The 17,486-nt window shown below is 39.8% G+C and overlaps 2 protein-coding genes and 2 long non-coding RNA genes across 5 annotated transcripts; all 4 read right to left on the bottom strand.

The window, feature by feature from the left end:
- Positions 1–155: 155 nt before the first annotated feature.
- Positions 156–2,120, bottom strand: LOC116209262. Its single transcript, XR_004157183.1, has 6 exons — positions 2,062–2,120; positions 1,650–1,795; positions 1,146–1,277; positions 866–994; positions 381–504; positions 156–299 (listed from the first exon to the last, which is right to left on the bottom strand). It is a non-coding gene; the product is annotated as an uncharacterized LOC116209262 (long non-coding RNA).
- Positions 2,121–2,175: 55 nt separating this feature from the next.
- Positions 2,176–3,854, bottom strand: LOC116209263. The gene is made up of 5 exons (XR_004157184.1): positions 3,572–3,854; positions 3,183–3,489; positions 2,896–3,046; positions 2,560–2,756; positions 2,176–2,432 (listed from the first exon to the last, which is right to left on the bottom strand). It is a non-coding gene; the product is annotated as an uncharacterized LOC116209263 (long non-coding RNA).
- A 998-nt stretch (positions 3,855–4,852) lies between these two features.
- On the bottom strand, positions 4,853–14,109 carry LOC116208331 (isoleucine--tRNA ligase, chloroplastic/mitochondrial). 2 transcript variants are annotated; one of them, XM_031541709.1, is made up of 23 exons: positions 13,733–14,108; positions 13,528–13,600; positions 12,773–12,968; positions 12,533–12,687; positions 12,352–12,453; positions 11,910–11,979; positions 11,394–11,506; positions 11,224–11,292; positions 10,992–11,099; positions 10,645–10,795; positions 10,266–10,497; positions 9,599–9,885; positions 9,318–9,454; positions 8,558–8,705; positions 8,029–8,160; positions 7,738–7,866; positions 7,491–7,618; positions 7,248–7,412; positions 6,791–6,916; positions 6,640–6,713; positions 6,075–6,324; positions 5,696–5,875; positions 4,853–5,392 (listed from the first exon to the last, which is right to left on the bottom strand). In XM_031541709.1, exons 3-23 carry the CDS (start codon positions 12,795–12,797, stop codon positions 5,150–5,152), a joined length of 3,024 nt encoding a protein of 1,007 aa, XP_031397569.1. In that variant the 5' UTR covers positions 12,798–12,968; positions 13,528–13,600; positions 13,733–14,108; the 3' UTR covers positions 4,853–5,149. The 2 variants fall into 2 exon arrangements, with proteins under 2 accessions (XP_031397569.1, XP_031397568.1); XM_031541708.1 differs by lacking the exon at positions 13,528–13,600 and having other exon boundaries at positions 13,733–14,109.
- An 832-nt stretch (positions 14,110–14,941) lies between these two features.
- LOC116207588 (TOG array regulator of axonemal microtubules protein 1) lies at positions 14,942–17,410 on the bottom strand. The gene is made up of 5 exons (XM_031540600.1): positions 16,947–17,410; positions 16,500–16,606; positions 16,262–16,412; positions 15,644–15,838; positions 14,942–15,464 (listed from the first exon to the last, which is right to left on the bottom strand). The coding sequence occupies exons 1-5, from the start codon at positions 17,175–17,177 to the stop codon at positions 15,222–15,224; spliced, it is 927 nt and encodes a 308-aa protein (XP_031396460.1). The 5' UTR covers positions 17,178–17,410; the 3' UTR covers positions 14,942–15,221.
- Positions 17,411–17,486: the final 76 nt, after the last annotated feature.

Raw genomic sequence — 17,486 nt, 5'->3', positions numbered from 1 at the left:
ATCAATCGAGCCTTCTCTAAGCGTTAATATCGAAGTATCTAGTAAGCTAGAATCTAGGGGGAATACGGTTCTATGACATAGTAACTCATTAATTGGCATGTTCCCATTCTTTCCACAGAAGAGACCATCACAGAAGAGCAACCGTAACGAGTAACGAGAATATTTTCATGCAACGGGATAGAATTTCTGTATATATCAGAAATTTGACGCAGGGCTTGGGGACCGATCGTCACATCTGTAGTGTATTCTACACTAGAACCCCACAAACGTAGAACATCTGCTCCGAATGCTGGTGCTTCCTGCAGCCCGCAGAAGGAGAAGAAAAATTTTAACAGACCCTATCATGGAAAGGAAGACAACGAAGTGAAGATCAAACCAACCTTTTGGTTCTTCCCTCCTTCCATTACAGTATGTGGATCATCAAAGTTGCCAAGAGATATGCTCATTTTGAGACCCTTCTCATCTAGGACGAACCCGTGCCCTACAACCCCTTTGTTTGGAGCCCTTCCAGCACAAACAAAAGAACCACAAGAGTGAGTGACTTCATGGTAGCGCAAGATCTTAGAGCCACGCCCCCACACGAACAAATGGAAAAGAAAGGGAATGAATCACCACCAAAAATAATGGTCTAGTTTTATATGGTGGCGGTCCGGTTCCAAAATGCTTCCATAAATCTGTCTGTGATTCTATGATTCGTTCACGTTACATAAATCTCAAGGAACGTCCACAAAGAAACAAACTTGTGCCAAAACCCCACATAATTGTTCGTGAGATGAAAAATAATAAAGTTTGTGCTAAGCTTTCATAAAGATACTCAATAAACATGGTGAATACTGAGTACATATGTCTAAGAGGCAGGCAGTACCGTTCGTAGCTATGCTTGTTAATAATGAACTCTGGAACCACCCTCGATGCCGGTATGTGCCTTCAAGTGGCAAATCTGCAGGAAAATGAAGCCCGTTTCTTTTCCCCAGCACAGCTGCCCATGAAGAGCCTAAACAAGAAAACAAGAGAGAGTTACAGAATAATTTCAACGATAGTTGCATACAAGAGATACAGCACAAGCAAAGATCAGGGAACGAAGGTGTTGCAACTTGTTTGCATGCAATTAGTATTTCGAAAAGTTTTTAAATTACAGATGATACCTGAGTCAAACCACACATCCAGCGTATCTGCCCCCCTTTCATAGTTTGAAGCTTCATCGTGATATCTGCCTGGAAGTAGATCAACGACTTTCATGTACCACCATGCGTCACTTCCCTTTTGCGCAATTATAGCTGCCATATTTTATATAATTGTGAAAAACTGATCAGGCATGAACAAAGCACCCGCATCTTCAACAGGAACTAAAATCTTAGCTGCTAGAGACACGAGGAAAAGGGGTCTGATTTTTTCAGATGGAAAAACTTCAGTAGGAAAGAAGAAAGTATCCTTGGTTACACTACTGCAAACTTTAACGAAAATCTATGGCAAACTGAGGAATCTGAGTGCTGTTGGAAAACTCTTTCCTTGGGCAACACAGAACAAAATCTGTACAGGGCTTCGAAAATTATCTTCAGTTTTTCATACTGTGGAAAGTAGTTCGATATGATCACGAAGTTAGATTATACACTGATAGCAAAGCACAGCCATTAATTTTTTTTGCTTACACTTAATGTGATTGATGCTCTCTTCATTCATAAGAGGTTCCCTGGTCTTTATGATCGAGAACAGGTATCGGGACACCACCGGTCCTCTGCCAGGAAATGCACCATTCTGAGCGGCCAGGAATCACAGCTGAAATGCTGTTCTCCACCTGAACAAAACAATATATTAAGAAGGAGATTGCATGCAAATAGTTTACAAAAGAAACTTACAGAGTTCCACTATAGTGAAAGAAAAGTGATCTTATCAAGTAATATCTCAAATTTTAGAGCTCGACCAATAATAACCTGACACTAAACAGATCAAAAAGCATAAAATCCCATAAATTTTAAGCGAAATGGACCCGTCCAAAAACTTCTGAATAAATCAATTAAAAAGTATTGTTTGTTCCAGACATTGCTCCTTGAAAACCAATACCTGTGGCGGGATACACTTTACCGGCCCAATTGCCTCCATAGCAGTGCTTACTGAAGAGAAGCGAACCATTGTCCCGTCACCCGTAAATGAAAAAAGGATAAAACTTACTATATGGTTCCTCCATTACTAACACCGACTGTTCATTCAAGTAGTTTACTACTGCCGTGTTGCCGTCTCCAAGCACATCTAATCCACTGAATTGTCCAGCCTCTTCAGTGAACTTCCCATCATCATCTACAGGAGAAAGAGTTGGCAGTCCGTACTTCTGGCCTGTTTGGTAATCCTCTTGACCATGACCAGGAGCTGTATGGACCATCCCAGTTCCTGACCCCATCGTAATGCATTCCCTGTTATCTATTGGATGGGCGCACCTGGAACCAGAACATATAGAATTAGCAAAGAACAATGCTGCAGCAAAATATCGCATCAATTAAGTTTTCAAGCTTCCAAATATGTAATTGTAGAATTAATTCCAGGTGCGTATTTATCCGTGGTAACCTGCAGTTTTCAAGATCTGAACCAAGTAGGACTTTCTTCACAGAGAATCTCAAGCCCCATTTTGCTTGCAATGTCCCCTCCAGGTTGAGAAGCAGCTCCTGATACAGAATCCACTTCGACTATGGCATATACTAGAGTTTCCCATTAGCTGCAACAGGTGCACATCGCCAAATAAAGAATTTAACCCTGCATCCAGTCTAACAACATACCCATATATAATCAAGAACAAGAAGCTCAGGATATGAATTGTCAGATGTCTTTACTAACACGTTATTAGAGATTAGTACCGTCTTGTCCACGTTATTAGAAGTATCATATCCGGCTCCATGAATTTACCTGCATTTGCTGGAACTGTCCATGGGGTCGTCGTCCACATAGCCAAGCACAAGTTGGGTAGAAACTCGTCTATTGAGCTACCCAAAGATGGAGAGGCACTGACTAACTTGAACATGGCATGTGTACTTTTTGAAACATGCCCTTCTGGATACTGCAAAAAAAGAATTTCAGTTAATGTAGATCCCGGAAGAAATTGAATTATCTTTAGACATGTATGACGAGTGATCATGAATATGATAAAGTAGTCCGGGGGTGAGAGAGAGAGAGAGAGGAAGAGAGAAATTTACTTCCAACTCCGGCCTCAGCAGGAGCAGCGCGCGAAGATGGGCTCCAGTGAACCTTTTTCCGGCCTCTATATATACACCCTTGTTGAGCCATTTGGCCAAGGAATTCAATGTAGTGGATGATAAAGCATGCACAGAAGGAATATTTCAGAGAAAGGTTTGAGAAAAGGCATATAATATCTGATTTTGCACAAAATATAGAAAAAACTAGATTAATCAACTGCATGGACAATCAACCTGAGAAGCTTCATAATCTGGATCCAGAGTTCAATAATGATTTACTCCAGTCTGCTGCCCATACCCCGTAACGCTGCAAAAGTTTGAACATACTTTGTAAGCATATATTTTGCAAAAAGTACCATCACCTCGTAAATGAGAAGAGAATGAACTACCGATATAGGACCGATCGTAAATCATGCCATCTGAATTTCAACAGTGCACTTGGCAAATTTGGCAGCCCTTTCTCTCAACTCGATCAGAGTAAAAAGACTTCCTGGTAAAAGACTCTTCGAATTCAAAGGATAAATCTGAAACTAATGCCTTGTTATAGTTTTCATTGTCGACAACAATGTTTCCAGCAAATATAAAGCTCGACCATTTTCATATAACGATTGAAGTCACATTTAAATATAAAGCTCTTGAAATATTCCGTGTGCATTAAATTTATAGTAATCGTTTTTTGGGGTCGAATGATGCTCTTCCTATTAGTTTCTCATATCTTCGTGATTCCTTTAGGTCCTTCTCATCTCCTATTTTAACTTTTAATAAAAGTATATTACATTAAATGCACTGATCGATGGCAATTTTCCAACCTAACTCTTTAATTCTCCCAGAAATTATTTTCATAATTTCCTCCCATTAATAACATATCATTTATGATTTATTATATGAAGACTGAAGAGTCAATTTATTAGTCTACTTTTCCTAGTGACCATTTTTGTTTATTAAGTGATTCATTGATATCATAAATGAAATGATAACCTCATAATATATTGATTTTATTAAATTCGTATGAAATATTAAATTGGATTTGAAGTAATTTTAATTAATGAAATGATAACCACATAATATAATGATTTTCTTAACTTTGTAATTCTATATCACATACAATTTTTATTCATATCCATGTGTAAAGCGCGCTAACGGCACTTATAATAATTTTTAACTTCATTTATATAATAACATTAATCCTTTTTATGCTTTGTCTTCAAGCAATGGAACCTTTATTTTCCCTAGGCCGAATTTAACAATGAACCTTAGTTTATGAATTTAGTTTATGGATTTTTCCCTCGCTAATCCAATCGTTTGATTATTTATTCTTCTGGCCGGTCTACCTTCGTTGAAAGGTTCACAAAAGGCATCTTTTTTCCATCTGTACAGCGTGAATAAGAAACATTTAACAAATTAGACCGTTGACGCACACTCCAATTTCCGACCTCTCCTTCGAAAATCTCCCCTTTCTCCCTACGCTTCGTTACAGGGAATCATCGCTATACCGATGATCGCCTCCTGCATCATTTTTTGTCTACGGAGGAACAACCACATACCGTTTGCTCGCGCTATGACTGGCGCACGACATGATGCAGCAATCCAGAACCGAACCACCAAATTTTGTCCACGACATGAATGTGTCCCTTCTATGGTTTAGATATTTTATAGAAGTCACTTCTACATTGAGCCTAGCCAACTGTTTTTGAAGCTTTCCATGGATAAACAAGTATAGTGACGGCGAGTTCTTTGTTCATATGATTGTACAGATATCGAACAAATCGTGTATATGAAAAGAAAAATTGAAAATGTAGTTGCTCCCTCTATGAAAAAAGAATAGATTGCAATGGACATCTGACCGGTCTCTTGCCGGTCCACCACACGTGACATCACTCGGATAACTAGGACTTCTCAAACTCTGCCGGCAATTAAACTTATTTCCCCTGTTCGACACTTAGTTCTTCAATTTCATGATCCTTGGGCTAGCTGACAGCTGCTGCCACTGAAGGAAGCGGTTGTACGCCCACAACACCATGACACCTGCGACAGAGAGTTGGATGATTTGGGAAAGACCCGACAAGGGGTGAGTAGTTCCAACACCTTTCGCATTTCGAGCCCTCAGCTCTAGACACACCGATCCACACCATCTTCCCTTGGACTTCACACTCACCAGTATATGGAGTATTCCCAACCAATTCTTCCTCCAGAGATTCAAGTATTTCCGCCTGCGTTATGTTAGAGTGGATAATTAATCGAGCCTTCTCTGAGCGTTAATATAGAAGTATCCGGTAAGCTAGAATCTAGAGGGAATACAGTTCTATGACATAGTAACTCATTAATTGACATGTGCCATTTCTTTGTCATTCCATCACAGAAGAGCCACCGGTTGAAGTAAGAGAACCTATTTTTCATGCAATGGGATAGAATTTTGACCCTCTCTTAAACCAAATGAAGGGAGCTCACTCCTTGAAAACCCATGCATATTTGACAGTAAAAGCAGGAAGAATAAAGCAGTTGGAGGAACTTGCCTGAGATGTTATGAATATCCGGTGTAAATTGTCTGCCTCCTTGGCGGCCATGCACATTTCATGTAACCGGGAAGCTAGGTTCTCATCTGAGGTATATAGAGAAACCTTTGCATCTAAGCTGGAACCAATCAGCTTTCCACCGCGAGCAATTTCAAGAACTTTATTCACTTCAGTCCTCAGCTGGTTAATGCATTTTGAAAATGGTATAATTTAGAAGAAGACGCTAACGCAAAAGTTAAGAGGCGATTTTCTGCTAGATTCGCCTTCCTACTATGGAAGTACTTAGAGAACAAATAAAAGGATGAGGTTGAACTAAAAGACTCGAAACTAGAGATATTGGAAAGCAAATATTAATAGCGATTTCTGAAAGGTTGATTACCTCAAGAATATTGCCCCAAAAATCGACCTCTTCTTGAGATAAAGAGAGCCATTCTTCATTCGAAGGTGGCCACCTTGCATCGAAAACAAATCTAGCTGGGGAACCATCTTCCCAGGTGTATGGGAATGGAAGATTCTGCCATACGTCCTCTGCCAAATGAGGCAATATTGGAGCAATCACCCTTGAAAAGGAAAGGAGATGCGTCGCGAGAACAGTTTGGCAACTTCTCCTAGTAAAGCTACTTGTACCCCTGCAAATCAACTCGATGAGGACAATATCCATAAGCAATGATGTTTTTTATATTTATCGTAACGAGAGGGACTCGTTATGGAGTCAACTACAGGCGTCAGAATCCAGGGAATTCCTAGTGGGTCATCAAATTGGAGAACCGTCTCCAGTAACCACCCCTCTATCCCTCCCTCAACTGCTTAACCTAAAGACTCAAAAACTAAAACGCCTACAAAGGATTACTTGCAATAGAAGTATAAATGCCAGCATCTGGATGTTATACTATACAGAACTGCTAGAAAACTTCCAAATAAAAAAAAGAAGGGCAAACAATTACCCTACATAGAGTCGATCCTTTGCAACATCGAAATAGAAGTTTGATAGGTCAACAATCACAAACCGCTGAATAATCTGAAAAGGAATAAGAAACTTTGTTAGAATTTCACGTATGAAGGGCGTAGAGAACAAATTATGAATAAAGAATTAACCTGGAATATCTTGAAAAACTGATAATTTTCATAGCTCTCTTTAATGTTCCTCACAACATTTTCAAGCTGAAAAAGCGCATGCCGATCGATCCTTGGAAGATCATTGTAGGAAACAGAATCATCAGCCTGTCAACAACAGAAGAGCTCCGCTTTAGCAGTCAATCAAAACTATGAACTTGAGCTACAACGAGTTCATACTAGGATGCAAAACCCAAAACTGAGCAGTTGAATTAACCTATGATTACTTTTCGAGTCAAAATATATCTCCAAGTCAAATCAGACCAAGTTCGATAGTTTTACTAGATTATACCCTAGTAAACCTAAGCATATTAGATTATGGAAAGAAATTATTCGATATACAGAAGATTCACAAAGAATGAGCTTAAAAAGTCCCCTTATTAAGGATAACTTGATTTTAGAAGCTTTGAAATCCTAATACTGAAAAGCACAAGCATACCCTCCAATCATGTAGATTCCCCAAAAGGTATCTCAATGTTCCTCGGAGCTTTCTGTATATATCAGACATCTGGCGGAGAACTTGAGGACCGATCATAACATCCCCAGTGTAATCTACACTTGAAACCCATAGACGTAGAACATCTGCCCCGTATCCCGGTGCTTCCTGCCCAGAGAAGTAGAAGAAATTTTTTGACAAACCTTCTCAATGGAAAGGAAACATCAAAGTGAAGATCAAACCAACCTTTTGGTTCTTTCCTCCTTCTATTACAGTATATGGATCAACAACGTTGCCCTGGGATTTGCTCATTTTAAAACCCTTCTCATCCAAAACAAATCCGTGCGTTATAACACTTTTGTATGGAGCCCTTCCTGCACAAACAGGAGAACATAATTGTTTGTAAGATGAAAAATTATATAAATGTTTGTGCTGAGCTTTCATAAAGACACTGAATAATGATGGTGCACACATATGTCTAAGAGCAGAGTACCTTTTGTAGCTATGCTTGTTAGTAATGAACTCTGGAACCACCCTCGATGCTGGTCCGTGCCTTCAAGGTACAAATCTGCAGGAAAATGAAGCCCGTCTCTTTTCCCCAGCACAGCTGCCCATGAAGAGCCTAAACAAGAAAGCAAGAGAGAGTTACAGAATAATTTCAACGATAGTTGCACATAACAAATACTGCAGAAGATAAATAGGCAAACGATCTAAAAACGAAGGTGTTGCAACTTGTGTGTATGCAATTAGTATTTCGAAAAAAATTTAAAACTACATACGATACCTGAGTCAAACCACACATCCATCGTATCTGTCCCCTTTTCATAGTTTGAAGCTTCATCACGATATCTGTCGGGAAGTAGATCCTCAACTTTCATGTACCACCATGCGTCACTTCCCTTTTTCGCTATTATAGCTGCGATATTGTAATTTATTGTGAAAAGCTGATTAGGTATAAAGCACAGGCATTTTCAACAGGAACTAAAATCTCAGCTGTTGGAAGACACAAGGAAAAAGGATCTGATTTTTTGGATAGAAAGAGTTCAGTAAGAAAGAAGAAAGTATCCTGGATTACACTTCTGCATACTTGTGTGTTTGTTTCAAAAAAATCTATAGCAAACTGAAGAATCTGAGGGCTTGGAAAACTTTTTTCCTTAGCAAAACTCAATAAAACCTGTAAAGCGATCCAAAATTATCTTTTCCATATTATACTGTGGAATGTTGTTCGATATGAATATCACAATATCTCCAGCAAAAAAAAAAGTTAAATTATCCACTGACAGAAGAGCACGCCCTTGATTGAGTTTGCTTACACTTAATGTGATTGATAGTCTCTTCATTCATGAGAGGTTCCTTGGTATCTTTATGATAGAAAACAGGTATCGGGACACCCCATATCCTCTGCCGGGAGATACACCAATCTGAGCGGACAGACGTCATAGAAGAAATTCTGTTCTCTGCCTGAACAAAACAATCTATTAAAAAGGAGATAGCATACAAATAGTTCATAAAATAAAATTACACAAAGTTATACTATAGTGAAAATAAGTGATGCTATTAAGTAATTCCTCAAATTTTACAGCCAAACAATAACCTGACACTAAAGAAATCAAAAAAGCAAAATCCCATAATTTTTAAGCAGAATGAACCATCCAAAGCTGATGAAGAATCAATTGCATGAAACAGAATCTCACTGAAAATTCAGCAACAGTGTAAGAGTAGATGCCCCAAGGGGCAAAAACCAAAACAAAAAGTCAAACAAATTGATGTTCATGTCATTAAAAGCAAAGTAAAATTAACCTTCGCAATTATTCTTAAAAACAAAGAATTACTAAACATTTCGCAGTTCTTTAAATAAATCGTATAATTCCTGTGAAATCAGAATCTGAAGGGTGCATTTCTGCTTTACAAAGACAAGAAAGCAGCTGCAAAATACCATCTGGAAGCCAAATCCAAGCATCCAACTGAAGATATAGACCGGAGACAAAATATATTTGTTGATACTTGATACATGGAAAGTATGACAAAAAAGCAGATTGTTTATTCCAGATATCACTCCTTGAAGACCAATACCTGTGGGGGGATCCACTTTACGTGCCCAATTGCCTCCATAGCAGCTTCCTTAAACCCTTCCACTGATGCAAACCATTGTTCTGTTGCCCTAAATATAGTAGGCTTTTTAGTCCGCCAATCGTAAGGATACTTGTGCTCTGTCAAAAAAGAAAAAAAAAAACAGGGAATTGCAGCAGTAGACATGAATTTCATGCTCATCTAAAAAAATTATCCTAGTAATTAGTAAATTTACAGTTATTCTAAACCAATGACTTGTAAAATGAGAAAAGGATAAAACTTACGATATGGTTCCTCCATAACTAAAGCTAAATGCTCATTCAAGTAGTCTACAACAGCAGTGTTGCCATCTCCAAGCACATCTAATCCACTAAATTGTCCAGCTTCTTCAGTGAACTTCCCATCATCACCTACAGGAGAAAGAATCGGAAGCCCATATTTCAGGCCCGTAGCATAATCCTCTTGACCATGACCAGGAGCTGTATGGACCAGGCCGGTTCCCGACTCTGTCGTAATATAGTCTCCTCCAATAACAACTGAGCATTCCCTCTTTTCTATTGGATGGGCATACCTGAAATCAGAACAAATACAATTAGCAAATGAACCTAATCCTATAACATCAAAATTGCAGAACCTCCAACTCCAGTTAGGTACTCATACCCAAAAAAAAAAAAATCTCCTGCCCGGTAAGAGCTTCTAAGTTATTCTCCCTCACACATGACATGAGGAAAACTATTAGGAGTATCTGACATGAGGATACAGCCAACATGGGACACAGGCAGTGGGTCGTAATGGTATTGAACTTTCCCAAATTTCTCATAATGGGGGACAGATCATATAAAGTCATCTTCCTCAGACAAACAATGCTGAAGCAAAATATCGCATCAATAAAGTTCCCAAGCTTCCAAATATATAATCACAAAATCCCAGGTGCATATCCTCTGTAGTAACCTGCAGTTTTCAAGATCTGAACCCAGTAGGACTTTCTTCACCGAGAGATTCAGGCCCCATTTTGCTTGCAACGCTGGAACAAGATCTAATGCCACGATAAGAAAAGGTTTCTTCTCTCCCTTTACAGCATCTCCAAGCCTCCGTTTCTTATCTCCTTCAGATTGAGAAGCATCTCCTAATAGGGGATCCACTTCAACTATGGCATACTGGAGTTTCCCATTCACTGCAACAGCTGCACATCACCAAATAAAGAATTTAAGTCTGCATCCACTCATACAATTCGTACATAATCAAGAACATCAATCTTTATTAGAGATTAGCACTGTTTTGTGTTCAAAAAGGGATACTAGAAGTATTATATCAAGCTTCATGAATTTACCAGCATTTGCTGGAACTGTCCACGGAGTCGTCGTCCATATAGCCAAGCACAAGTTGGGCAGAAACTCATCTATAGAGCTGCCTAAAGATGGAGAGGCACTGACTAACTTGAATATGGCATATATACTTTTTGAAACATGCCCTTCGGGATACTGCGAAAAAACTTCAGTTAAACAAAAAGACCCATCTTAAAAATAGAATAGGCAAATTTTAAGTTTGAAACTAGAAGGTGGACCTTAATGTAAACCCTGGACAAGAAATTGAATTATCTTTAGACACGTAGCAGATATAACTAACACCAAAAAATGCAAATATGATGAAGTACATTCAGAGAGAGAGAGTTTTTACTTCTAACTCCGCCTCAGCAAGAGCAGTGCGTGAAGATGGGCTCCAGTGAACCGGTTTTCTGCCTCTATATATATACCCTTGAAGAGCCATTTGCCCAAAGACTTCAATCTAGTGGATGATAAAGCATGCCCAGAAGGAAAATTTCAAAGAAAGGTTTGAGAAAAGGCATATAATATCTGATTTTGCACAGAATTTAGGAAAACTAGATTAATCAACTGCATGGACAATCCACCTGAGAAGCTTCATATTCAGGATCCAGAGTTAAATAAGGATTACTCCAGTCTGCCCATATCCCATAACGCTGCAAAATTTTTGAACATACTTAGTAAGTATTTTTTGCAAAAAGTAGTTATTTTGTCATTACCTTGTAAATGAGAAGAGAATGAACTACCAATATATGACCTTGAATGACGCCATCTGAGTTTTAACAGTGGACTTGGCAAATTTAGCTGCCTTTTCTCTTAACTTGATTGGAGTGAGATCCTTCCGAGCATCTCGATCTAGTGACTGCAGAACTGAAAAAAATGCCAGATGATAGGCTCAATGTAATGTTCTTCTGAGCCAATTCTGGTTTACCACAACAGCAATCCTAACACAAATTTTTATTCAAACCTAGCAATATATTTTATTTTTAGACCCCACACAAGGAAATTCAGATTGCTTTTGAGATAAATTCATTAAAAATCATTTAATAGATAATAAATTTCATTTGTTGACAGAAACAGACCCCACCTTTAGTGATACAGACAAAAACCGATAAGCCATGATTTTTCTTGAAAGCAATTCGTCCCTTGAATAATTTCAGTCATGGAGAGTAGGCTTACAGAGATATAAGCAACAGCATATGGAACAGCATTAAAGTATTGCTAACAGTTCTCTGAATACGCGAATGCATAATCCAAGCTAAGCAAGACTTGCCTTTTAGTTCAATTGGTAGACCATGACAATCCCAACCGGGAACATAATGAACTTTATAATTCTGAAGAAGCTGCCAGAGGGGAAACATATATTATTAGAACATGTGCAAGTGATTATAGTAATTCTTTTTTATAATTGAAAGACCAGGAGTTTATGCCCTGTTAGAACTAGATTCGTAGAGCTCCTAAGTTCAAATAACATGAAAAACAAGGATATGCTTTAACCAAGCCCCTCAGGACTTATCATACTGGTGAGAATCTTCATGTCTGCTGTGTGTACTTACATTACAAGTCATAACTACATATTTTCACCAATAGGTTTTCATTTTCCTGCGTGCATTCACTAACACTCTCCACCACATTTTATGCAAAACTACACTTTAAGAAAGACATGTATTTAATAACTAACCGATATAAAAGACCTTGGAAGAATGGAAACGCACCTTATATCGGTTGATTATATCCTTCAGAATCTTATTCAGAGCATGGCCCATATGTAGATCACCATTGGCATATGGAGGACCATCGTGAAGGACAAAACTTTCCTAGTTGATCAACAAAATATCAGCTACTAAATGGACATGACAAGAAATGAAAGCAACATTCAGAAGCCATAGAACTCACCCCATCATTTCGTTCAACGACTCGTTTAAAGACCTGGTTTTCGTCCCATAACTTCTGCAGTTCTGGCTCTCTTACTAAAGAGTTTGCTCTCATGCCAAAACTAGTCTTTGGCAGATCAACCGTGTGCTTGTATTTTCCCTCATCCTGCTTTACCCCTGAAAGATGTCAAGCAAGAGAAGATGTCATAATTCACAGAGAACCAATTTCCCCATCGGACGCACAAGTGATGCAACGCCGTACCTTCGGACGCTTTCTTAGCAGCCATAACTGGTCCACGAGCTCTTCTCTTTGACGAACCAATCTCCCCCTCGGGATAAGTAGAAAACCGTTTATCCTTCGATGAGGAAAACAATTCAGCTGAAGAACTCCCTCTCAAATAAAATAAGTTAGCTGTCGTTGTTTTCCTGAAACAGCTGCAAGTTCTCTGTGATAGAACCTGAGTATACAATTGTAACAGAGCCTATGAGTAGCAATCACAGATTCAGAAATCAACGGATATATCATTAAAATAAGCAGCTCATAGCTTCACAAGAAATGGTATTATGAACTACAAATCATTCAGATATTCATGGCAGTCAGCGAAAATTATAAATCATCAAAAAATAAGCAGTCCGTAGCTTCATAGCAGATGGTTTTATGAACTATAAATCATTCATATATTCTTGGCATATCAGCGAAAATGTCCCAAAAAGTTAAAAAGGAAGAACTTGGACCTCGGACAATGAACTATAGCACAAACCCACCGCCACCCACAGAGTTACATTCAACAGAAATGAACGAATCCAAATTCAGTTCTACTAAATTTATACTGTTCTTTTGCTCTTCGGAGCCAAGAACTAATAAAAGTTGAGACTTCAAAAACGAAAATTGCATTGAAATTGAAATGGTAGCGTCATTGCCAGTTCGCCCGGGCCTCATTTCAACAGAAAGCAGGGGACAAGAGAATCCAAATTCTATTCTAATTAAGCCTCGCTTCGATAAGGGAAACATCCAACCTGAAGCAGTGGCTAAACCCTCCTCTGCTCCGGGGAAAACCACAGACTTAAAGGCGACAACGACTCCCAAGTCCTAATCTTTGCGGCAATTACAGGTCAGCTTTCACAGAATCCTTTGTTCAGAAACTCAACGCATACGTAGCGTGAAGGGAATTCAGCGGAGGAGCAGAGAACACAATGAGAAGAGGAAGTGGGAGAGGGGGACCTTGTAAGGAGAAGCGTGAATGACGGCCATGGTGGCTTCCCGTTGGTTGAAAAGATGGGAATTGGAAGCGAATGACTTCAAGAGAGACATGATTCTACTTGGTCCATTTCATGGGGGAGAGAGAGATTAATCCGCCATTGTTGAACCAAACAAGCAACTGGGGCTACGCCGGCGAGAGGACAACTCAGAGCAGCTCTGTGGGTTGGGTTGCGATATGTATGTATGGGGGGAGGGGGGTTTTGTCAGTGTGGGTGGATAACTGAGCTCAGCTAAACCTTCTCCTTGTACCAGTCACGGCCTGTCGCTGGCTGGGTCTTCTGCGAAACGGCGGCGTAAGGAAGTGCTTTCCTACGGCTTCAAGGCAGACAAGTGAGCTTGGAACTGGATATCTCATTTGACCGAGTCCCCCTTCGTCAGCTCAACTCAATAACTGCGATTAAAAGGCTCGAAATCCATACCATGAGAGTTATCCCTTTTAATTGGTAAATTTGACTCGAACTAAATTATTCGGGTTCAGTGCATTTTCATAAATCATGGTGCACACCAAGGAAAAAGAAAATAATAATAATACGCAGAATTCTTTGGCTAATTGTAATATGGCTTCAACCAAAATAGAAAAAAAAATGTTGTATTATGACAAAACTTATACACTCCTTTGGTGATTTCAGAGGGAAAAAAAAAACCATATCATAATATATGTGAAAAGTCTGACCTTTATCACATGTAAGCCACGTGCGACTCACGATTCATCCATGAGCGCAGCACAAATGACCTACAAAAAGGGGATATGGGAATGCAATTTCGATTCTTCTCTTAAATACTTAAATCAGAGTGTGTGTACGAAGAGTAGAGAGAATTGAAAATGGGATATATGATTGGTTATATAGATGTTTTGTATACAAAATCTTTAATCGAGGTTATAAGAGGATCAGCTTAATTAACTCATTTTTTTATAGACGAGTAATAGATGAAATTACAAACTAGTTTGGTCTTGCGAGTTTCTCTTTTAAGATAATGTATCAAATATTAGGGGTCGGTCGCATCTCTTTTTATCTCTTATCGTATGTAGTTTTTGTATTAATTTATTCTTTGTGAGTTTAGGCAATATGGGGGGGTTGGGTTTATATAGACTTGGAGAGATAGGATTGGATATCTCCATCTTAATGTTGTAATCTGATATGAATATTTTAATTACAAACAAGAAGAAGATTTCAGCAGCAAATATTTCAATTCACTCGTTCAATGTTATTATAACAACAAATGATGCACAAAAGAATTAAAACTCAAACTTTAACTACTTCATCCATCATAACCATGTAAATGGGCATTTTACATGATATTATTTTCCAATCCGTAATTCGTCTTCAACCTCCACATAGCCCTGCCAATGCATTGCTCTACTGGTAGGGAAGCAATGATTTTTGTGATATTGGTGTTTCTAATCCGTAATTCATCTTCAATCTTCTACATAACCTGGCAATGCATTGCTCTACTGGGAAGCAACGATTTTTGTGATGGAGTGGATGTGCTTCGGAGGCAGAGATCCTTCGCAAAACTTATGCCACGACTCCTGCTTTTGCTCCTCCTCCTCCTCGTCTTCTGTGATAGCCCTGTATATCGAAACCACGGTGCTTCTTGCAGCCTCCCTTGCCTCGGGCAGCTTGTCATTCAGCAAATCCGCTGCCATTTCAATCAGCGTGCCCAACCCAAACTCTTTCATTCTCTCTAGTCCCTGAAAAGCCAAGTTTCAGATCAGTTCGAACATCATACATGAAGGGGGGAAAAAGCCAAAAAACTCGATACATATTCCCATGGTTACGGTATCTGTTAGATCAGTTCAATCACGACTGGGCATTATTATCTCAATCAGACAAAAGAACTTGGAGCATTTTTTAAGGAAGGGAGTCTTACCAGTTTTGAGACACAACTGGAGATGGACACAGCAGCCTTTGCCCGGACTCGGAGGTTGGAGTGGGTTACGTAACCCCGGAGCCTGTGAAGAAGGGGCAGAGGGGTAAGCGAAGCCACCATGGAGTTGAGGGCTTTGCCTGCTTCTTTACAAACGAATTTCTTGTCTTGAGAAGCTTTGAACAGCAGCTGCAGAAGCTGCAAACCCCCCACAAAGACATTCAATCTGGCGATCAGGAAATATCCACAGGCAAAAACAAGTGTTCTTTTGTACAAAAGTGGGCAGCATATTGCTTCGGATTTCAAAGATAACCCCCATAAAAGATGGCCCGAGCTGTTGGAGCTTATCGGAATCTAACCGAAGGTAATATGAGAGCTTATTAGTTTTCCTTTTTTGTTTTACGAAAGCTCCACCCTTTTTCAGTAATTTTTTGCTGAAAATGACTAGGATAGAACTATGAACAACCCTGCAGTCCCGCAATATTAAGTTAATCAGGACAAGGAATGAGTCGAATAAGTTCTATAACATCGAAGACTTAGAAAGAACTCTGCCTCTTCATACTAGAACCGTATGGTGTAACGTGATTGAAAGTGCGGAATCACATCTAAAATTGGACGTACCAGTTGGTTGAAAGCATCAGAGTCGGTTCCCTCCAGCAGCAGCTTGTCACCATAGGCCTTGAACATATCCGACGAAGCCATAATGGAGGTCTTACACAGGGCGCTCCTCGGATTCTTCATCGCCTTCACCAGAACCAGAACAACCCTTTCCCTGATCTCAGAACATTAAACATCTCATCAAAATCAAACCATACACAAAATTGTTTACATAGATGAATCGAGGGGGAGCTTGTCTTACAGCATAGGGATCATGAGATCGGCGTGAAACAGAGCGAACCGCCTGGCAGTGTTCAGCCACTCACATATAGTCGTCCAATCTTTCGATTCCAGCCCCTCCATCAAGCTCTGAAATCACACGCAACAGAAAATGAGCATACAGAAGATACAGAATTTGATCACAAAGACGGCTTTCCGAGTTTATAGTCAATTCAAATTCACGCGATCTTGCAAAGTTGATATTACTATTGGACGTTACCGCTATCTTTTTTTTTATCAGAAAACGAGAAGGTAGCCCATAGAGAGATTTCATCGAACACTGATATAGACTAGAACGGTATAGCCCAACCAAAAGGCAAATTGCTCTCCCACCGAATAGAGATTAGTCTTTTGTGTCGGGCTCTCCAGTTTAGTCTATAACAAACACGCAGCATGCAAGGCATATTTGAACCAGGGCATCTGCAATTACCTGGATCTTCGATCCCGGGTGTGGTAACGCAGTGAGTTCTTCGGAAGGGATGTAGTCGATGACGGCGTCTCCAGAGGATGGAAGAGGAGGGAATGGAGCTTGGTTCTCATCGTTCACTGCTCCGAGGTCGGGCTGCTGCTTCTTAGCCATCGGGACCGCGACCTTCGCTTGCTTATTCGGCCTCTCAGGCGGGACCAACGGGAGTGCATTATCGATGGGTTGAAGCGCCATCTCTGAAGGGGGAGTGAGGAATTTGACAGGCAGAGAGAGAGAAGAAGGATGGATAGAGGGAAAGCGAGATGCAAAAGGCAGAGGGCGAGGGGAATCGATGATGATGAAACGGAATCCGAATGAATTGAATTCTGTCTTCGATTTGCCTTTCCTTTGTCGGAGGATTGAATTTCAAAAAATTTTGAAAAAGGGGGAGACGAAAGTGGGGAAGGAGACGTTGGCGTAACGGTCGTATTCGGGACTGAGCCCCGCAGCTGCGGGCATCTTTGTTACAGTGCGGGCGGTCTATGCCGCTCAGTCGATTGACGC

This window comes from Punica granatum, chromosome 5, assembly GCF_007655135.1.
Source record: "Punica granatum isolate Tunisia-2019 chromosome 5, ASM765513v2, whole genome shotgun sequence".
Classification (NCBI taxonomy): Eukaryota; Viridiplantae; Streptophyta; class Magnoliopsida; order Myrtales; family Lythraceae; genus Punica; species Punica granatum.
This window is presented reverse-complemented; position numbering and strand designations above follow the sequence as displayed.